The sequence below is a fragment of the Poecilia reticulata genome, chromosome 11 (assembly GCF_904066995.2).
Source record: "Poecilia reticulata chromosome 11, P_reticulata-male-v2, whole genome shotgun sequence".
In the NCBI taxonomy this organism is placed as follows: domain Eukaryota; kingdom Metazoa; phylum Chordata; class Actinopteri; order Cyprinodontiformes; family Poeciliidae; genus Poecilia; species Poecilia reticulata.
The window spans coordinates 2480120-2501466 of NC_088840.1; the positions used below are offsets into that span (position 1 = coordinate 2480120).

A 21347-nucleotide genomic window follows, 5' to 3' on the forward strand; every position below is an offset into this window, starting at 1 on the left:
GTGTAAGAACTTCCTACCTGCAGTGGCGACCCATAAAAAATTTAGTCTTGGCAGATTTTAGGATGCCACAAAACAGTTACAAATGTTTTATTGGATTAAAATTAGTTCCATTCATTTTACTAGTAATGCCCACTTAGACCTCAGTGGTTTTCACAATTTATTTTTTTGTTTTATTCCATCCTATTATTCCTCCCACCCACTAACCAGGCTGAGTGTTTCAGAGTTAAGAAGTTAAAGACGACAGTAGTGACCATAATGACCATAAAAAGGACTGTTTTTATTCGGGTTAATGTACAGACGTGTGTGACATGGCCTAGCGGTAGCGGTGCAGCTGCAGGGTGTTGCGCCTCTTCCAGGCGGCGCGGCGGGAGCCTCCGATGGTCAGGTGGAACTTGTGGCCCTTGCCCAGGCCACGGCTCTTCTTTCCTGCAGAGGTCAGGCCGCGCATCTCCCTGTGCTTGTGCACGGCCTTTGTGATCCACTGGGTGTCCGGGTTGCGTCTGACGGCCTTGTGGAAGGGGTCGATCAGAATCACCTCGAAGAACTTGTAGGTGGAGTCCTCGCCCACCCAGTAGGAGTTAAGAACTCGCAGCGCTCCACAGTGACGACCAGCGCGCTCCTGAGGGGACAACCAAACACCCGTCCAGGAAAATTACCAACACAGGAAAAGCAGATGCAGAATGAGAGTTTAGTTAAAACCCAGACCCTGACATGTTCCTGCTTTGTGGCCGATAAGCGACACTAAACTGCAGTAAATTAACTTTATATCAAAAGGATCAAAATGATGCGTTAGTTTCCAGAGAACATCCTACTGAGGGCAGTTCTGAGCTGGACAGACTCAAGTCAGCAACACTTAACCTGACAATCATCCAATACTGTCAACACAAACTGAGAAGCTTAGAAAACCCAGAGGGTTCAAACTCTGCTTCTTCCAGCAGGGAGGAAATATTTATACCAGAGTGAAGTTCTACAAGGATCATGACAGCTGTGCTGCTGTTTGTGTAACTGTATCAGGAATAAGTGACAGAGGTCATTACAGGTCAACCTGCATCAGCTAAAAAAACAAAAAAACACTGAAGCTGATATTTTGCTCAGTTTTAGAGATGCGGCTCATCTTAACCTAATGTTTTTCCCTCAGAGTAGCGGTCATCATGGCACATCGTTTATCTTATTGTGATGAATTTATTATAAGAACTCTGATTTAATTCTGTCACGATAAATTCTAATTATGTTTAACAACAACAAAAATGTCAGTTTTACTATTTTCTCCAACTGTTCAGTAAAGTATCAATAAATCTAAATAATTTGAAAATGTAAATAAATGCAGTTACTGTAGTTTTAGTGACACAAATCAGACTTCTTCATGTGACTGGTGTCCTAATGAAGCATACAGATGGGAATGTTTTTCAGCAGCAGTATGTGTGTGTGTGTGTGTGTGTGTGTGTGTGGTTGCTGAAACCAAAGAAACTGTGCCAAAGTAGTATCAAATAGTTCTTATTGTCACTTATCACAACAGTACTACAAAATATCAACCTATCAGTTATGAAACCGACATGTGAAATCATTCAGGAAGATCTGCATGAAATTAGAAAAACAATCTGTGGGTCGCTGGTTTGATTCCCAGGCTGCTTCTGTCAGCCTGCCAGGGCAGCTGTGGCTACTATACAGTACTATACAGTAGGTAGCCATCATTGGCATGTGAATGTGACCTTTGAGATCTCAGTTCAACATAAAGGGGCATTATAAATAAGATTATTGCTGTTGCTGACCTGTGACCTCACACCCACACAAAAATCATTCTACTAAAAGAAATATTTTCCATTTGAGCAGAAAGGTTTTATAGAAGTAGAAAGTTTCATGCATCTGGTTTTACAGTTTAAGTACTTCTATTAGTCTAAAGTCACTTAAATGTGACTTAACGTTCATATTATTGGTTCATAGTTTTAACTGTAATGTCCTTAACCACATCTTTACCCTCTAAATGTTGTTACATTAAACAAGCTTCAAATAGATGTGAATACATGTAAGATGTAGAGCAGCAGAGGCAGAGCCACATGTAAGGTGCATGGAATGATACTGCGACAACGCTAAATGTGCAAAGAGTTACTGCCGCTCTATTATTGTATATTATTTGTATATTTATAACTAACCTGTGAATTTAGATCAAATGGTAATGGTGAATCTTTTTTGGCTGTTAAAAATTTCAGCTACAAAAACGAACTGGAGATGTTCCAGGTTGAAGTGAGCAGGACGTCCTGTCAGGTTTTAAAGCGAGACGTCTACTTCAGTCATCTTTTATAAAAGGTTATAACCAGTAAATACCTTCATTGTTATGTATTGAACTGTTTAAATATAACAGCAGATTTAACGCGTTTCTCCAGGACAGTTTAAATGATCAGTCATGTCTCTACTTCCCTGGTTGGATAAATTGAACAAGTTCCATTCTGCACTTTGTTTCAATGGTTAGGTCGTGTGGCGTACATGACCCACCATAAATACTTACTTTAAACAATAGACTGCTTTATAATAAACCAACTGATGAGGTTTAACCTTGTAAGACCCACTGCTGTAATATTACAATATTTCCAATTCAAACTAAAGATGATTTATTTCCAAAAGTTGACTCTTCTTCCTTTTTTTTAAACTCAAACTTGGAGAACTTCACCCCTTACTGTTCAGTCTTCAATTATGTAGATGGGGAATCTGCAGATAAGTCCCAGCACCGGGTCACAGTAAACCACAGCCTGAGACACATGGACTGAGCAGGACGTTCACTGAACCACAAGGGAGCTAAATGTATTTCCACTTTATCTTTGGATGATCATTACAATGTTTGTCAATATGTGCACCGATTGGAGTTTTCTGGTCGATCACAAATTATTAGAAAGCCTGACCTGCAGATGACATTTTTTTTTAAAGTCTCAAAAGTCATTAAATATATTAACAGAGTGGCTAAGTTGGACCAGCAGGATGACCATTACTGACCGTTTATGTGCAGACATGTCCTCAAGATGTGTAGATAAGATCCATTTCACATGAATTGTCCAAAGATAAAGAAATCAAGGCGGATTTATGTGTGTAGTTCTTATTTCTGAGCAATATTTGTACAAAATGCCTCAATAATTTTGCACTATATTTAATATTACATTTTCATAAAACTTTACAAAAGCAAAAAAATAAATAAATATCTGAACACATTTTCACCTCTACTGTTCAACAAAACCACCTAGCACTTGCTGAAATATATTTTTTGTCTGGGTCTTTCAGGGTTAAAGGTCAAATAGCTATAAAGTGTTGAGCCTGGAGTAGTTGTGATGAATTAGAGCTGTTTTTCTCTTGGGCTAACCAAGACCTCTAAAACATGTTTAATCAAATGGAAATTATAGAACTAGACATCTATTCCATGTCAAAGTGTCGTTTCAACACGACGCTGGACTGATAGTTGGGACCAGGTTGGTGAAATGCAGCTTGTTCTCATACCTCAGCAGTGGACTGCAAACTGCGGGCGAATTTGAGCTGGTTCACACCATGATGAACCGGCTTGCCATAGGTCGCTCCCTTAGGGACGGGGCGTTTGCGGCCACCACGGCGCACTCTGACGCGGTAAATGACGTAGCCTGAATGAAAACAGACAATAGTTAAAGCTAGCACCGATGATGAGCGGTGTACTGAACTGCTCCCGATTAAGTCCATGAGGAAGTACCCACCCTGCTTGGCTTTGTAGCCCAGCCTGCGAGCCTTGTCAGGCCTGGTGGGTCTGGGGGCCCGATGGAGGTTGGACAGCTGACGGTACTGCCAGCAGCGAACGCGGAGCAGGAAACGCATCACATCGGACTGCTTCTTGCGCCACAACTCCTGCATATACCTGTAGGCTCCCATGTTGACTTACCTGAAGGAGAGAAATATTTCAGACAATGTCAACTCAGAGCTTTCCACATGGCAGCTTAATGAGTTCCAAAGAAATCAGACTGGCTGTTCACTGGTCAATCATTCTGAAGCCTGGGACTACACATGGCTTCATACAGATTCCTCACAACATGGCTCATTCTTTTTATACAGGTCCTTCTCAAAAAAATTAGCATATTGTGATAAAGTTATTTATTGTCCATAATGTAATGATAAAAATTAAACTGTCATATATTTTAGATTCATTGCACACCAACTGAAATATTTCAGGTCTTTTATTGTTTTAATACTGATAATTTTGGCATACAGCTCATGAAAACCCAAAATTCCTGTCTCAAAAAATTAGCATATTTCATCCGACCAATAAAAGAAATGTGTTTTAATACCAAAAATGTCAACCTTCAAATAATTATGTCCAGTTATGCACTCAATACTTGGTCAGGAATCCTTTTGCAGCCTTCAATGCGGCATGGAGACAATCAGCCTGTGGCCCTGCTGAGGTGTTATGGAGCCCAGGATGCTTCCATAGCCTTAAGCTCATCCAGAGTTTTGGGTCTTGCGTCTCTCAACTTTCTCTTCACAATATCCCACAGATTCCTCAGGTCCCCCAAGGTCTGGAATCGGCCCTTCTCCACAATCTTCCTCAGGGTCCGGTCACCTCTTCTCGTGCAGCATTTTCTGCCACACTTTTTCTTTCCCATTGAGGTGCCTTGATACAGCACTCTGGGAACATCCTATTCATTCAGAAATGTCTTTCTGTGTCTTACCCTCTTGCTTGAGGGTGTCAATGATGGCCTTCTGGACAGCAGTCAGGTCAGCAGTCTTACCCATGATTGCGGTTTTGAGTAATGAACCAGGCTGGGAGTTTTTAAAAGCCTCAGGAATCTTTTGCAGGTGTTTAGAGTTACTTTGTTGATTCAGATGATGAGGTTAACTGATTGTTCAGAACCTTTTCATGATATGCTAATTTTATGAGACAGGGATTTTGGGTTTTTATGAGCTGTATGCCAAAATCATCAGCATTAAAACAATAAAAGACCTGAAATATTTCAGTTGGTGTGCAATGAATCTAAAATATATGAGTTTAATTTTTATCATTACATTATGGAAAATAATGAACTTTATCACAATATGCTAATTTTTTAGAAGGACCTGTACACACCTTAACGCACAAAGCCATACAGACATGTCAAATATGAAGTACCTAACGAACATCAATCACCGAGTCAATGTGTTCTATCGCCAATGGATAACTTATTCACGTTCAACTACATGCTACAAATAAAGCAGCAGTGTTAGCCGCTTAGCTTAGCGCCACCACCTCTCTCGAGGTTAATATTTAGAACACTGCGCCACAAACTATAACCGATCAAAAGACAACAAAGTCAGGGTACAACTCAAATGTTTTGTATTTAAATAAATCCTGCACCTAGCGCTTCAGCAACAGAAATGCTAATGGCTAGCGGTCTACCAGTATGCACGTCCAACTAAACTAAGACTTTAATCACAGAATTCACAATATTTATCACAAAATAGCCGAGATGTAAAGACGATAACGAACATCCGCATCTATCCCCTAAGTTGGACCAGCAGATGAATCTGTATAAACAATGATTTTTGTGGATTGTGTTTGCTTCAGAAGTATGGGAATTCTAGCTTACTTGATGGCGTACCAGCCGGAAAGAGAGAGGGATTTTACCCAGCATGCTTTATGACAGTACGTTTCCTTTCCGGTGCTCATGGGAAATGTGGTTTTTCAATTATTCATATATATATATATATATATATATATATATATATATATATATATATATATATATATATATATATATATATATATATATATATATATATGAACTGCTTTTACTGTTTAGTTTGATAAAATCAAATTCCCGCCTTCATGATGAACGGGCAAAAATATCTACTTCACAGTACGCGCATGCGCTTTGAGCAAACAGACAATGTAGCTACAGAATGGATACACTGGCTTTTTATTATGGTTTTACAGACAGTTTCCGGGTTCGTTCACCTTGACAAATTTATTTTATGTATAGATTTTGTGAACAAAAAGTTTATTCGCAGCTCGACTTTTATTGGTGTGTTTATATCACGCAGCACAAGACGTTAATGCTAAGTTGCTAGCAACAGAGTACTTGCTGCTAGATGGGAGCTTTTCTGCTTCTTTAAAGGGAAGTTTTTTTTTCGTGTGAATGCAGGTGGAACATGCCAATCAGCCCTGACCGTCAGTAAGGACCTGCTTTATCTTCTCTCAACCCAGGCTCGAAATGGGAAAAGGTTGTAAAGTGGTGGTGTGTGGCCAGGCAGCGGTTGGGAAAACAGCCATTCTGGAGCAGCTGCTGTACGGAAACCACTCTGTGGGTAAGCAGGGTTCTGACTCCCAGGCAACAAATACTAATTACAGCGACTGGTTCTTTATTTACATGAAACGTTGCGTTCAACTTCACTGACCTGTTTGAGAATAAAGTAATTGACATTTTAACTGAGCACAGTCTTTGTTTGTACAGATTAAAAACCTCGTACTGAATAAAATAAAAATATCCTTTACTATCCCTCATGGGGAAATTCAGGTGCGACGCAGCTGGGAGGCAATGACGGCCTATCAGGACCATTGTAGATAAAAAAAAGAGTACATTTCCACCAAAAACACGGAAATTTGGAGGATAATCTTAGAAAATTTATAGAAAACGTGTCAATGTTTTTAATCTGGAAGATTTCTTAGATTAACCTGAAAAATTCTGAGGGGTTTTTTTGGCGTAAATTTACGCTTTTTCTTTTTTTTCCAAGAAAATTTCAGCGATTTAAAAAAATATATATGTTTACAATTTTTTTTATTTACTTTTATATCTGCAGTGGGCCTTATGTGACAGCATTGCTGTGGGACAGTGTTGTTATTGCTGCTCTAAGACTGGCTGTGTCTTCCTGTTGGTGTCCAGGCTCTGAGTCTAGTGAGACGCAGGAGGACGTGTACGTGGCCTCGGTGGAGACTGATCGAGGTGTGAAGGAGCAGCTGAGGCTTTACGACACCAAAGGACTTCAAGATACTCAAGACCTCCCGAAGCACTACTACTCTGTGGCCGACGGCTTTGTGTTGGTTTACAGTGTCGACAGCCTGGAGTCCTTCAAGAAAATTGACTTCCTGAAGAAGGAAATCGACAAGTCCAGAGACAAGAAGGAGGTGATGCTTGTTCGCTGCACTTACACCTCACCTCAAAAATACTTCTGAAACAGGGTCAAACCACAGCCAACAGGTCAGAGAGAAAAGTGTGTAGGAGTTTAAAGCAGGGTTAGGTTCTACAACATCCTGAGCTTTGAACATTTTCCAGAGTTTTGATCAATCCATCATCTGACCAGAGAGAGGATGGACCACCTGCACAGATGACTCTGGAGGAGCTGCAGAAAGCTGCTACTCATTAGTTGTGTACGCCAGCAAGACGGAAGCCATAACACTGCACATTACCCTGAATACACCATCTGAACAGTAGTGACAGCATCATGCCTTGGGGAAGCTTTTCTTTTGCAGGGACAGGGAAGCTGCTTAGAATTAACAGAAAGATGGATGGAGCTAAAAACAGGTACAATGGAATCGTTTAGATTAAAGTGTATTTATTTGTTAGAATGGCCTACTTAAAGTTCAGACCTAAACCAGGGAATCTGTGGCAAGACTTTATCTGTTGTTGCTAACAGATTCTCTTCATCCAGTGGAGTGGTGGGGAGAGCTGCTTTGTGAGGCAGAAGTTTGAAAACTGCAGCTCTGAGGTGGAGCTGTGCCTCAAAGGCGGGGCTAGGTCCACCCAGGCGTTTTTCACAGGGGAATAGTTGCCATGGAGATTAAAGGATTTCTCCATCACGTATGAAAGAATCAAGGCAACACACCAGGTGTGTTTTTCATGAGTGAATAAAATTATAACATGATGTAAAGGTTAAAAAAGTAGATTTTTACATAATAGTGCGCCTTTAATCTAATTATATTTTGACCAAACAAAATGCGTATTTGCGTTATCTCTGGTTACACTCTGATTAAATGGTAAAACAGCCTGCCATAGAACCACAGAGGGTCCTACCCTGTGCTCTTGAAGCCAGAGGAACATCACACATGTGCCAACACCTGATCTGAGAGTTACATGTGCTGTTCGCTAGGTTGCTGAGCTTTCTGTGAGCCGTGCTCCACATTAGCTCACTAAACATGTGATGTGTTGCCAGGTGACCATCATCGTCCTGGGGAACAAAAGCGACCTGACCGAGCTCCGTCAGGTGGAGCAGGAGGTGGCGCAGCAGTGGGCACGGGGGGAGAAGGTGAAGCTGTGGGAGGTGAGCGTGACAGAGCGCGGCTCGCTCATCGAACCCTTCATCCAGCTGACCAGCCGGCTGACCCAGCCGCAGAGCAAGTCGGCCTTCCCTCTCCCTGGACGCAAAAGCAAAGGCACGGCCTCCAATGACATCTGAGAGGCCCCGCCCACCCGGACCCCCAACTCAACCAGTTTACACTCCTCTGCAGTGTTAACCATCTGCAGTTAGAACATTATATACAGGCTTGATTCTTAAACATGGCAGCATGTGGTTGGTCAGATGGAGCAGCTTCCTGTCCCACTGAGGTTGCTGTAATGGAAATCATAGTGCAATATGTGAGCTAATGTTAGTGAGTAGATTTCTGATTAATATTCTTGTCTGCAGCTAATTAATTTCCTCCTGCTGCTGATGGCGTGAGGCTGAGGTTGAGACTGATCCATTTTGAGCTTTGAGCATCCAAATCCCTAAAAGGGACTCTGCTGCCCCCTGCTGGATGATCCAGAGTTGCTGCTATCAGCTTACCAGCTCTGGTAACCGTGGAGATGGCCTGACTAAGAGGCCTGACCCAGGTTTAGACGTGAGCGGCTGCTTGCATGGCGGCGTGTGATACACAGCTGGAGGCCAATCCCAGTTCAGTCTGGGCTGATATGATGGCACTTAATGACTTAAAAACAAAATGTAGCCATTTTTAAACCTGGTTTGCACTGATGGTGATGTTAGCTCGAGTTTCATTATTTTTATTGTAAAAGCAGCTGGTAATTGTCAGTGTTCATTCAGCAGGTTAGTATTGTTTCTATAGGCTAACATGCTGTTAGTCAGGCTGTCTGACCAAGTGTAGATCTCAGTGTTGCCTCCACACGAGGCCCTAATACACAGTATTGGGGCCAATAAACAATATTAGGGCCAGACTAAAAAATTGTTGTTTTTTTTAAATTACAAGAATAAAGTCATTTTATGATGTAATATTGCCAGAAAAAAGTGGTAAAATTACTAGAAAAAGTTGTTTTAATAAGAGAAAGCTTTGATAAAATGATCAAGACCTCATGCGAGCAACTCGTCTAGTCTGTGAGGATTTTCTTTGAAATATAATCAGTTTGCACAAATCCTGCTACTGATGATATTTGGATGCTGATGTGTTAAAAGATAAATGATATTCCATTTGTAAAATGGAGCCATCACAAGATGACCAGCATTTTTTGTTTTATTTTTTTGTGTTTGTGTTCTCATAAAATTACAAGTCTCCAAATATTACTTTATTCTCGTATTATATTTTTTTCATATATTTGACTTCATTCTCATGACTTTTTTGTCGTACTTTACTCTTGAATTTAGACTTCATTAATGTATGACTTTTTTTCTTGCAATATCACAACTTTATTCTTGTAAACGTATTTATTTGTTCTTGCTCTAATCCTCTGTCATAGACCGGTACTGCTATTTGCAGACAAACTTGTTTTTCTTTTTAGCTAGCAGCTGTTAGCTAACTAGTCAGCAACCTGCAGCCACATGTGCGGTGGGGCGGTCCTGCTCCACTCTATTATTCTCTTAAAGAAAAAGTGGTTCTGGGACTTCAGGGACAGTTTGAGGGCAGATTTTAGAGGTTTTATACCTTTGATACAGGGAACCAGTCCCTACGAGAGCCCTGTTATTACAAGAGCCCTGTTATTCAGAGACATGTTTCATGGGAAGGCTAGGAGTTTAATAGACTCATCAGTGGAAGAAAGAATCTGATTTAGATTGAGTAGATGAGCTGCAGAAAGTTCATCATTGATAACAAAAGCGTCATTCCTCCTGGTCCTCTGGTAGGACTCAGCTCTCAGTCTGGTTCATGTCCACCAATCACAGCCTGGCAGCAATAACCTTCCTGCTACTCCCTTTACTAGATGAATGGTTGCTGTGTGTGTGTGTGTGTGTGTGTGTGTGTGTGCGCGTGTGCGTGCATGCATGCTTTTTTTGACCAAGCTGCTTACTTCTGTTAGTCTTCAATGTAGAAATAATCATTGTTTAGATGAAATATTTATTTTTTACTAATTTATATTTGTCACTTTAATGAGCCACATTCCTTGATGCGAGGATGACGTAGGGGTGAATGAGCCGTGTTAGCATTGAACGTGCTGATAGAGCACAGGGTGGGCTAATGATTCTATCTGTACCGGATCACAATAAAGAGACGATGGAACCGGACCCAACCGGACTTCTTGGTTTTGTTTAATTATTTCAAAGGGAGAAACAGAACGCTCCAAACACAAATCACAACCAACATCCATCCACACCTAAACATGCCTACATGAGTGAACCAACTTCGCATTCTGGAGGAGAAGCAAACACCAAACATCTGACTGGTAGTCATGGCGACTCCAGGAAGGAGCCATCCTGGAGCTCAGGCTACGACATGGGGTTACAGTCGGGCTGCAGATAATTTAAAATACAATAAACAAGTTAAGACTTCAGCTGCAAGGTAAAAATCCCCCCGCCCCAAACACACACACACACACACACACCTTTGCTACAAATCAACCCCCATCCCCCAAACCCACTCGTCCCAGTGGCGGTCGCTCTGCTGATTATGTGGCGTAGCGTTTTGTCCACTGTTTGGCTATCCTGTCGTGTTCTGGTCTGTTTGTGGTGTACTGTGTGGCGATGCTTCCCACCAGGGGGTCCGCTGTCAAAACACAAGCATGACATCAGTATGGACTACTGAATGTCATCAGAGAAAGTGTTGAGTGCTACAGATCTCACCAGGGTTGCAGTCGGTGAGCAGGGAGCAGATGGACAGCAGGACCTTGGAGATGGTGAGGGCAGGACTCCAGTTGTCCTTCAGGATGTCCAGGCAGATCACTCCCTGGCTGTTGATGTTGCAGTGGTAGATCCTGGTGCGGAACGTCACCTGATGACACACACAACACCCTGTGAGAAACCGTGAAACGCCACCAAAAAAAACCCACCTGTTTGGTTCTGTTCCACTTCAGAACCGGATCAGAGTCCGAACCTCTGATCCCACAGACTGGACTGTCACCACTAAGTCCTACAAGGTAATTGCCACAATTTCACACTTTGAATTTTTTTTTTTTTCTAAGGATGAAGTATGCCCTCTGGTGGAAAACCTGAACATTACACATCTAAAATAAATGCAGCTTATGGGCTCTATGAAATACTTCAACCTACTTTGGTATGTTAGGGGAAATGTAAATAGAAAAAAAAAATCTGCCACAAATTTTTTTAAAAGTTCAACATTTTCAACTCAAAGTTTTCTTTTAGAATTTTTTTTGAGAATTTATCATCCAGCAAAATATGTCAACATGACGGGCCTCCATGTTTCCGGTTTTAAAAATAGTTTTTAAAATTGGTCTGATCTTCTAATTTAAAATTTTGTGTTTTCATTAGCTATGAGGGCTAATCTTCATAATTAATAGAAATAAATTTGTAATCTATGTAATGTTTCACTTGGTGAGGTTTGTGAACTAAACAGGCCTTTCAGTAATATTCTGATCTAGTGAATGTGTGTGTATTGTGTAGAATCCTTACCTTGGGGGGCTTGAAGGGGTAGTCTGGTGTGAAGGCGATGTCCAGGAAGAACACTCCTCCCTCATATACGGAGCCCGGGGGGCCCAGGATGGTGGACCTCCACTCATAGATGTTGTCTCCTTTAGGGCCAGCACTGTCAACATACACGCACGCACACACACAACCAGTCCTGAGTGGGTTCAGTTCACACAAGGTCAGAGGGCAAACCTTCCATCAGAGTCCAACAACCTGGAAATGTGACTGAAACCATGTTTCTGTACTTTAACTGGGTTTATTGGAAGTTTCCAGAATGGATGCTGCAGTATTGATCGATATCTGAACTGAATGCCATTCCTCCTTCTATGTAGGAATCTGATATGATCTGTTGGCATTAGAATGTCCTAAAGCTTCCCTAAAGGCTAAATAAAATGTGTCTAGAGCCACAAACCTTTGCAAAAAAAAAAAGAAACATCCTCTAATTTTTGACAAATATTTACTACAGGAAAGGAAATCTGTTGGAATTTTTAAACTGCCACTTCAATATTCCCATTTTAATATTTTAAGATAAAGAAAAACTAAACGGGCTGCACAGTGGCGCAGTTGGTAGAGCTGTTGCCTTGCAGCAAGAAGGTTCTGGGTTCGATTCCCAGCCCCAGTCTTTCTGCATGGAGTTTGCATGTTCTCCCTGTGCATGGTGGGTTTTCTCCAGGTACTCCGGTTTCCTCCCACGGTCCAAAAACATGACTGTCAGGTTAATTGGTCTGTCTAAATTGCCCCTAGGTGTGAGTGTGTGTGTGCATGGTTGTGTGTCCTGTGTGTCTCTGTGTTGCCCTGCGACAGACTGGCGACCTGTCCAGGGTGACCCCGCCTCTCGCCCGGAACGTTAGCTGGAGATGGGCAACAGCAACCCTCCTGACCCCACTGAGGGACAAGGGTGTAAGAAAATGGATGGATGGATAAAATGGATGGAAAAACTCTTAAAAACGATGACTACATTTTCTGATGCTAGTATTTGCACATTTTCAAAAATAAACTAAATAAACCAGCCAAATCAAGTTGACCGATATTGACAGAATCTTTGATCCAATCAGAGCTTAGCGTCATCCTTTCCATCCGTCTGATCTGAGCTGCTCCATTCAGCAGCACGTCGCTGGGAGGAAACACTGTCACTATTACTGCCGTCAGAGGTACATTCTCCCACCACCTCTTAGTGCGCAGACTGCTGCAGGAGCAGTCACAAAAAACAGAATGCTTAAAGGAGAAGCAACACTACCCAGGGTTTAACCTTTGAACCTGTGAATGAACACACAGGAGCTCATTGTTTACAGCTTAGTGCAGGTTTTGCATAACTTCAATCACTCATGTGTTCCCACACACACTCTGACATTTGGTTCTGAAGTGCCTCACACTGAGCGGACACACCTGAACACACTGCAGCAATCAGCTTCTTCATCTCTTCAGCACCAGATCAGATCGAGTCATCAGCGCCCCCTGGCTACAAGTCAGAAACAGCCTGGGGCTCTAGCCCCCTCCCACTGTGCAGCTTATTAGGAGGAAGATGACATGATGGAAGGACATTCGTCTCCTGAAGGAAAGGCTGGCTGCAGTAGTAGGTCAGCAGAGTAACATTAGGAAGGAGTATGAAGTTTGTAATAGTTTCAGTCAGATTTGTAGCCACGTCAGCATTAACCAGGTTAATGTTGCATGTGCTCCAGCTCCTCTTCACACCCCCAACTTGTTTTTGTTACTGGGCCAGCAGGCAGGAACTGCTTGCATGTCTGCAGTGTTCACGTCTCAAAACATTGAACTGGACCGGTCTGCATTCCATCAGAATGTCAGAGCTGCTGGAGGGAAGAAAGGTTTCAAATCAGACCGAACACATTCCCATCCAGCCCCATTTACCCTTACACCAACAAAGAAAATCCAGTGTATGTCATCTACTCTCAGTATGACTGATTCTGTGGATGCACAAGCAGAGTCCGTCTAACATACAAATATCTTAAAGGGCCAGTACTTTTTTTGAGCTGTATGTCATGTTATAGTGTTATTCCCTTATCAAACACATACTTGGAGTGTTGCCTTGATTCTATCATGCATGTTTGAGGAATCCTTAAATCTCCATGGCAACCATTCAGCTGTACAAAACGCCTGGGTGGACCTAGCCCTGCCTTCACGACACAGCTCCTCCTCTGAGCTGCAGCTTCTGAGCTTCTGCCTCACAGAGTCGTGTATCCACTTCCTGAACCTTAACCAGGGAAACTGGTTAAAGGTCAGGATGCGCTAAAGTTCAGGATTGGAGAAAACCCTGTCAGAGCCAGCAGGAGGCCTGGGACTGGGGTCAAAGTTCACCTTCCAGGTGGGCGAATTTGAGACTGGACCGGTCTGCAGATTCACATTTCTCCACATCAATTCTCCACAGGCTGAAAGCACTGAGCTCTTGACATCTTGATGTTAGGAGATTTTAGCTGCAGATCTGTTCTTCACTACCAATAATCAATCATTCACTAAAGAAATGCTATTATTACATTTTAGGAAATACTTTATTTAATAAAGGAATTGAATTATTTTTTATTTGCATCATCTTATGCATTTCTAATATTGTATAATATACGATTAAGTGGCTCAATGAAATATCAAGAATGTGCCAATTTTATAAAAAAATATTTCAGAATAATCAATATATTAATTACTAAAATAATTATTAGATGTAGCCCTAGCTTCCTGCTTTTCATTTGACTGATTGCTGCACATTCAACTCGGCAGCCATGTTGGATGGGTGGAGTTACCCATCATGCTGGCAGATTCTGGTTATATTGTTATTATTATTACTACAGTTGGTAGTTGAAACATTCTGATCCATGATCTGCTTCCATGTGTTTTTGTTGAAGAATCACCTGGAAACCTGTTTGGGGTTCTCAACATGTGGTTCAGGGGGTTTTCTGCTGCTGTAGAGCATAGCTACATCCTGCTGATGAACAATGAAGTAAAAACACTGATGAACTTTGAACTGGAAGTGGGCAATATGGACTTTAAGTTTTATTGTGATATTGTGTGGTCTGTAACAAATGGAATTGTAATTTATTGAGACGTTAAATCAAAATCTTATAAGAAATTTAGTGCAATAAATGATGCATGATACAATAAATGCCCAGCCCTGATTTGAACCCAACCAACTGTACCAAGCAGAACCGGGTTCTGTAGACTGGTTCTGTGCTCAGAGTGTAATGTTAGCCACCCTGAAGTCACTTTTGCAGATTTTTATTGGAAAAAATTAAGTTTCATCTATTCTTTTCCTTCAAACTCCAAATAAAAAAAACATAAGATGTGAAAAAGTTTCAAGTCTATGATTACATTTGTAAGGAAGTGTAACAACAAGAATTCCCCAGTAAATATACTCACACATTCATGTTTTCAACAGCCATCAGTTCAACACACCTGTAACATGTTCCCTTCATGTCTGACCCAGCTGCAGCTGCTGCTGCACTGACTCAGTCTTTCCACAGGCAGCTGCCAACGTGCTGAGCCAGCCGGGTCGAGTGGCACAGGTTCTGCTGCGGCGGGTGTCCTCAGAACCGCATTACTCCACCATGACACAGGCACACAGCAGACACTAGCAGCGCTGCTGCAGCACTAGATACACCTCAACCTAGTGAAGGGAACTTTCACCTTTTAAATGGTGTGAATGCATGTGTGTGTGTGTGTGTGTGTGTGTGTGTGTGCAGCAGCTCAGCGCTCAGCTGCTTGTTGAGGTAACGGGGCCAGCCACTTCCTCTACAGAGAAAAAGCTTTTCAGAAACCTCAGGCCTCCGACAACACAGCCTGTAGCACACCACCCCACTCATCAGCTACTGGCCTGCTGCACTTTGCAATGTTGATATCAAACTGCTATATATGCCAGTTCTGGCTTTATTGATTTAGGGCAGAGGTGCCCAAAGTGGGCCCTGGAGGGCCGGCATCCTGCATGTTTTAGTTCTCTCCCTGGTTTAGCACACCTGGATCAAATGATGGCTTGTTAGAAGGCCTATAAGAGGAACATTGACATGCTCCCACCACCAGGGAGAGAACTAAAACATGCAGGATGCCGGCCCTCCAGGACCGACTTTGGACACCCCTGATTTAGGGGTTATCATGTTTTCCCCAGTTTAAGACTGAAATCAGGCGGATCCCAGGATGTTTGGGGGACAGGTAGGAGAATGGTAAAAAAGGGGAGACTGCATCAGAACAACAGGGGAAAACTAGAAGGATCAGGGTCGTGCGTTCACACCAGCCCTGTTCAGTCCGCTGTAATCCAGTTTGTTTGCCTAGAAAGTCCAGTTGGTTTGGGGAGCTGTGAATGTGCAATTGAACTCTGACGCAGACTAAAATAGTGAACTCTGGTTCATCTACAAACCTCGGTCTAGGTTTGGTCGAAGTGAACTTTGGTGCAGTTTGAACGCAAATGCGAACACCAAGTGGACCGGAGACCGCTCCAAAAGCAGGAAGCGGACTGCAGCGCAGAGTATTCTGGGTAAATACAGTCAAAACAAATGTGAGTCTAGCGCTAGTGGCAGAAATGACCCTTGGTCTTTTATCAGAAACAAAAGAGAAATCCTAAAATCTGGCTCTATTTTTGTTTACACTGCATGAAGGAAGTCAGAGTCTTCTTCAGAGGTTTTCATGTCGTTTCCTTCAGTGGTTCTTGGTGCAGGAGGTTTATAGTTAAGTGTACATTCAGCCATCTGTAGGTCAGGATATGAGTCAGGGTTGTTACAGTGACACCTAAATCCACTAAGTGTCTTCTAAAAGCTCCTGGAGGCTCTCAGAGAGTTAACTGCTGGTGTTTAAGCCGTCAGTCCACCTTCCAGGTCTAGACGGGACAACCTCAAGTTCACACACCGGTTATTTAGAGCCGACATTCACCGACAGACCTGTCATTACATCCGACCGGGAAATAAAAGGCATGAACATGGACATGACCCATCCCTGTACCCTAGACCTGGAGATGCACAGATCGTAGAGAGGAGCGGATCCATGAACAGAACAGACTGATAACTGCTTTAATTTTCAGGTGTCTAAACCAACCAGGCTTGTTTAAAAACAGGCCAGACAGACCAAATCTGGCTTCATGAAAGAAGCTGCTGCCCACATAGCGGTTCTGTCACCCCTCCTCCTTCCCTCTTCCCTCATTCAGTTGGTTAAAACTGAATCTTTCACCATAACATAAAATTTTCTCATCGGAATGGACAGAGATCACGTGGATTACAGCAAGGTTCTGTAATCCACGTTCTGTAAACTGGTCTTTGCAGAATGAGACACTGTCCTCACCACCTGACATCTACTCTCCCTCTGCTGGTTGTGTGTGTTAAAGAAATGGGTCAGCCTCAAAGAGAACACATCTAGATCCACGCTGTTCCTCTGAAGGCGGTTAGTGATCGAATGCTGGTTCTTCAATGAATTCATGGTCTTCGGACCTTTGCGGAGGTAGAGAACATCAGTTTCACATGCTAGCATTGGCCGATTGCTAATCACCCAAAATTCAGGAAATCGGGATCCATTTATCAGTGCACCCCTAGTTCAGATTATTCATACACCACCATGTCACAACACACAGATCTGGTTCTGATCCAATCACATACTGTAGATTTGGTCAATTCAAATCAACCCACAATCTGCAAAACTAACTAAATCAGTTGATGGTACAATGCTAATAGGAAGGAAGAGCTTCGAGAGCTTCCTGTCTCACACCCTTAATATTGAACACCTTCTTGTTACACAGGTAGAGGTGATTCCTGTTAACGTTTACCAACTCCAAACAGATGAGACTGAAATACTACCACTCACCTGCAGTTCGGAGGAGGATCCAGTGTAATGTCAGCCAGTTCCTTTTGAATTCTTCAAAGAACAATGAAAAAAAAACAATAAAATGTTCAATTTAACATCTTTTAATCAAACTGTCACTCTGAATTAAGACTAATGGAGCCAGAGTACAATGTCTAATCATCTAAAGCTGGAGGAAAACCGCTACCTTGTTCTGTGACAAGACAAGGCAGGACTAAAGGAGAGGGTTCACCTTTTAGCGCTGGTAGACAGAAGCTTGGAGGTCTTGCTCATGCTGACTTTGCTCTCTCGCTTCTTTGAAGGGTTTACTTCCTGCTGCTGCTGATGATGATGAATGGAAGATGAAGAGGAAGAAGAGCTTGTGCTGGCACGGGAATCTTCATCCGACATACCGAGCCTTGGGGACCAGCAGGAACACAGAGTAAAGCTTTCATGTTACCATGTAAAACCATCTGACGACAAGTCAAAGGAATAAATGGACTGGAGCCCCGTTTCTACACTTAGAGCTTCTGTAATAGTTCACACAACAAATATACCTCAATATGTATTAATAGACAGTGGTAATTGTACAAGTACTACCGCAGAGGCCACAAGCCACATTCTGAAGAGTATGGCCAATCATAACCAAGAAAAACAAACGCTACCAGATTGGTTGCTTTGCCAACACCAGCCACTAGTGTCCAGTAAATTACAGGGAGGTAGTTTAGCTTCCCAAGCTTTTTTTTCTTTAAATATTTCAGATTCTTCTATGAAAAATGAACAGATAGGCAGGTTTTCCATGAATAATTTGGAGTTGCAATTCAAAAATCTGGGAACTTGCTGTATTTCTGCAGATGGCAATAAGACCACAGGGAGGAACTCAATCTTTTCTCAGATTATCTGTCTCTTATTATACTGTCACAACATAGTGATAGTTTTAACAAATATGCAAACTCATGTTTTTTCTAAAAGTTACATACTGTAGCTTTTAAAAGGTAAACACTGATATTCCCACATTTAAAATCCTTATTTTCACTCAGACTTAAGAGAGCCAGCTAGAAGTGATGTACACAATTCATGCAAAGCATCATGGGTTATAGGAATAAGGTGGATAGCAACAGGTTGTACAGTACAGAGTGTGTGACAGTAAGTAAGTTGAAGTTAAGTTCAACTGTGGCCATCAGTAGATTTATAAGCTCGGCAGCCATGTTGGATTTCAAGGTCTGGGTTGGTGAGAAACCTCACACTTCGAGTCGTGCTTCAGTTGGGTTTTGGTCATTGAACGTACCATCAGGTCTGTGGGGCTTTAAGTTCCCAGTCAGTTCTGGTTCCGCTGCGCAGACCAGCTGCTCTGGTTTGAGTGTTGCCAGTCCTGCCTGGTTCTCCTGCACACACGGTTTATATTATCGTTGCGGGAGGTCAGCTGGAAACCTGACTGGGCCGCTTCCACAGCAGGCCAGGAATGGACCGGACGGGAACAGCCAACCGGACCCACCAGTTCCCACGTCCCGAACGCCTTCTCGCACGTCCTCCTTCCACATGAGCCCCAGCTAACGCTCGCAGCCCGGCGCTGGTATTTACAACCTTGTCGGGTTGCGACAAAGAGGACCATTCGGTGGAGCGGTTCGGTATTTGGGCCTGGTGGTTCTGGTCGACACCACGGAGGGATACACGGCCGCACATCAGCCCTCCGCTGCCTGCTGAGAGGAGCAGGTCGAGGCGGAGGAAAGAAGAGCTCGACAGGGAGACGTCGCCTTTAAACTCTCACCTGTGGTGGTTCGGGAAGTCGTTCCGGTCCAATTAGACAGCTTTTAACATCTCCGACCCTCACGACGACACACAAACCAAACAAACCGTACGGAAATAAATGTTTGAACGGCAACAGCCGTCGACTTGCAGCTGATCTGAGTGCAGGCAGCCAGCCGCAGGATGGACCGGTTCCGAACCGTCCGCCGCCTCGAACACGGACATGTTTACAGTCAGGGCATGGTCAAAAGGTCCAGCATCTCACAACACCAGCAATATTAATATATGGCTTTAGATACCTTTCTTTGTGTGTGTCTCCGCCGCCTGGACGCACCACTGTCAGAATACTTTAATGAGAAGACGGGAAACTTCCGGTCAACTTCTGACAAATAAAAGCATGAAGCCATGAGCCAATCATCTGTGGATCTGATTCAGAATCACAGTGAGGGTCCAGAAACGACACCGATTATCTGCGGCACGTTGCAGAGAACAGCAACAGAAAGGAAAAGAGTTTTCTGAAAAAATAAAAGATGGAAAGTTTGGCCTACTTTCGTACAGTAACAGGAGCACCGTGTGCTACAGTGTTTTCTGTACAGAAGGCCAAAAGAGCCACAATCCAAGAAATAAGTAAGAATTATTAAACACTTACTCTGCTGATATATTTACATAAAATTGGAAATAAATACATCAAGTGCATTTTATCTTTACATGTTTTAAATGCTTCTATTCTATTAGAGCTATTATGAAAATAGTCTTCAGGATTTATTTATGTATTATTGTACACTGAGCAGATCCTCGCAACTGATTTGCTCAGATATAGCCTTAGACAGACAGATGGACAAATGCTTTTTGCTGTGAAAAAAACTGTGTTTTGTGAAGTCTGGCTGCCTTGAGCTCCTTGGGTTGCTGTCCTTGCCAAGGTCAAAGTTCAAGCAAACTGCTGAGCATTGGAGCTGTGACAGATGCAGTCAAAGAGACAGGATATCTATCAAATCACTCCAGACTGAGCAGAAACACCACACTGCTCTCTGAATCACTGGATCTTCATCATTTTCTGCTCCGCTCTTTTTCTCAGCACGTTTATTTTTAATGTTCTTTTATTGCATAAAACACTTGCAGATTAAACTTGTTCTGAAAACTCCTTATTTGTGCTGTAGTCTGCAGCGTTTGGCAGTATTTTCAGTTTAGCTCCACAGTGAACGGTGTGGAAGCCCCACTAGCCTATGTAAAATCCCGGAGGAGGGATGCTGAGGTGCACTGCGCTCACTGATCTGCAGATGCATTAGCTACAGTCCTCCAAACTTCATGAAACTTCAAGCAAGGCTGTCATGTCCAGCATCACTATCTGACCTCACTGTTACATTTTTGAATGGGTTGTTAGTTTTATAAAAATAAAGAACCTCCTAAACCTTGTGGAAAACCTTTCCAGAGGAGCTGAAGCTGTTAGAACTGCAAAGGGTTGACTTAGCATCAAATTAAAGCCTATGGATGAAGATTAGGATGAAACTCAAGTTGATATATATGTGAAGATCAATAACCAAAAATCTTTGGAATGTGAAGCTTTCAAACAATAAATTAGATTCATTAGAATGTGTAGTAGTGGTGAATTTGTCACTGGGCATAACTGAGACCCAGCATAACTGGGTCTCAGTTATGCTGAGACCCAGGTCAGCAGGTTCTGCAACTTTGGTCATCGCCATAGTTTACTTGTGCCTCTGTCTGGCTCTGGATGAAGATACGAAATCTGAAAAACATTTAGTTTCTCTACTATAGAAATATTTTTTCTCTAACAGAAAACACTTGACTTATCTGCAGAATTCACACATAATCGGATAAAGAAATATTGTGACTTTGGAGGTATTGAAAGATACCTGCAAATGTTTTATTTTATTTTTTTTATCTAAAACGATTAAAATGGTTTATTTCCTGCTGTTTGTGGTCAGCAGAACCGAGTGCCAGCTGCCTGCTTTTATTTTGTTGAGTGGGGTAAGTGCTGTTTCCGGTGTTTTGGTTAACAACAGTGGAGAGAGAACTTAACGCCACCGCTGGATGGCAGCGTGCCCGCTCTCACCGGAAGTGCCGGTCCA

General features: G+C 42.6%; 3 protein-coding genes across 11 annotated transcripts; 1 reads left to right on the forward strand and 2 right to left on the reverse strand.

Moving 5' to 3' along the window:
- Positions 1-256: 256 nt before the first annotated feature.
- Positions 257-5639, reverse strand: rpl15 (ribosomal protein L15). Its single transcript, XM_008421271.3, has 4 exons — positions 5568-5639; positions 3708-3889; positions 3481-3617; positions 257-619 (listed from the first exon to the last, which is right to left on the reverse strand). Exons 2-4 carry the CDS (start codon positions 3877-3879, stop codon positions 314-316), a joined length of 615 nt encoding a protein of 204 aa, XP_008419493.1. The 5' UTR covers positions 3880-3889; positions 5568-5639; the 3' UTR covers positions 257-313.
- Positions 5640-5831: 192 nt separating this feature from the next.
- On the forward strand, positions 5832-10408 carry nkiras1 (NFKB inhibitor interacting Ras-like 1). 4 transcript variants are annotated; one of them, XM_008421282.3, is made up of 4 exons: positions 5832-5925; positions 6123-6285; positions 6861-7102; positions 8128-10408. In XM_008421282.3, the coding sequence occupies exons 2-4, from the start codon at positions 6192-6194 to the stop codon at positions 8368-8370; spliced, it is 579 nt and encodes a 192-aa protein (XP_008419504.1). In that variant the 5' UTR covers positions 5832-5925; positions 6123-6191; the 3' UTR covers positions 8371-10408. The 4 variants fall into 4 exon arrangements, with proteins under 4 accessions (XP_008419504.1, XP_008419502.1, XP_008419503.1 ...); XM_008421280.3 differs by having other exon boundaries at positions 5833-6002; XM_008421281.3 differs by having other exon boundaries at positions 5841-5925; positions 6022-6285.
- Positions 10391-19854, reverse strand: LOC103471960 (ubiquitin-conjugating enzyme E2E 1). Of its 6 annotated transcripts, none has more exons than XR_534772.3 (7): positions 19560-19850; positions 17768-17932; positions 17539-17589; positions 11740-11872; positions 10954-11101; positions 10716-10876; positions 10391-10623 (listed from the first exon to the last, which is right to left on the reverse strand). XR_534772.3 is itself a non-coding variant. In XM_081612749.1 (7 exons), exons 2-6 carry the CDS (start codon positions 17923-17925, stop codon positions 10779-10781), a joined length of 588 nt encoding a protein of 195 aa, XP_081468875.1. In that variant the 5' UTR covers positions 17926-17932; positions 19560-19854; the 3' UTR covers positions 10391-10623; positions 10752-10778. The 6 variants fall into 6 exon arrangements, 5 of the variants coding, with proteins under 5 accessions (XP_081468875.1, XP_008419497.1, XP_008419494.1 ...); XM_081612749.1 differs by having other exon boundaries at positions 10752-10876; positions 19560-19854; XM_008421275.3 differs by lacking the exon at positions 19560-19850 and adding exons at positions 18803-18899; positions 19010-19265 and having other exon boundaries at positions 10391-10876.
- Between the last annotated feature and the right edge of the window lie 1493 nt (positions 19855-21347).

What these genes read in the sequence shown, in the direction of transcription:
- rpl15 (XM_008421271.3), bottom strand. Translation starts at nt 3,879, where the DNA reads ATGGGAGCCTACAGGTATATGCAGGAGTTGTGGCGCAAGAAGCAGTCC. An exon ending in GGGCTACAAAGCCAAGCAGG is followed by an intron (nt 3,618 to 3,707) that starts GTGGGTACTTCC and finishes GTTTTCATTCAG; the next exon opens with GCTACGTCATTTACCGCGTC. An exon ending in GTTTGCAGTCCACTGCTGAG is followed by an intron (nt 620 to 3,480) that starts GTATGAGAACAA and finishes TTGTCCCCTCAG; the next exon opens with GAGCGCGCTGGTCGTCACTG.
- nkiras1 (XM_008421278.3), top strand. Translation starts at nt 5,846, where the DNA reads ATGCGCTTTGAGCAAACAGACAATGTAGCTACAGAATGGATACACTGG. An exon ending in GTACGGAAACCACTCTGTGG is followed by an intron (nt 6,286 to 6,860) that starts GTAAGCAGGGTT and finishes GTTGGTGTCCAG; the next exon opens with GCTCTGAGTCTAGTGAGACG. An exon ending in AGTCCAGAGACAAGAAGGAG is followed by an intron (nt 7,103 to 8,127) that starts GTGATGCTTGTT and finishes ATGTGTTGCCAG; the next exon opens with GTGACCATCATCGTCCTGGG.
- LOC103471960 (XM_081612749.1), bottom strand. Translation starts at nt 17,925, where the DNA reads ATGTCGGATGAAGATTCCCGTGCCAGCACAAGCTCTTCTTCCTCTTCA. An exon ending in CTGTCTACCAGCGCTAAAAG is followed by an intron (nt 17,590 to 17,767) that starts GTGAACCCTCTC and finishes TGTTCTTTGAAG; the next exon opens with AATTCAAAAGGAACTGGCTG. An exon ending in GCTCACCGACTGCAACCCTG is followed by an intron (nt 10,877 to 10,953) that starts GTGAGATCTGTA and finishes GTGTTTTGACAG; the next exon opens with CGGACCCCCTGGTGGGAAGC.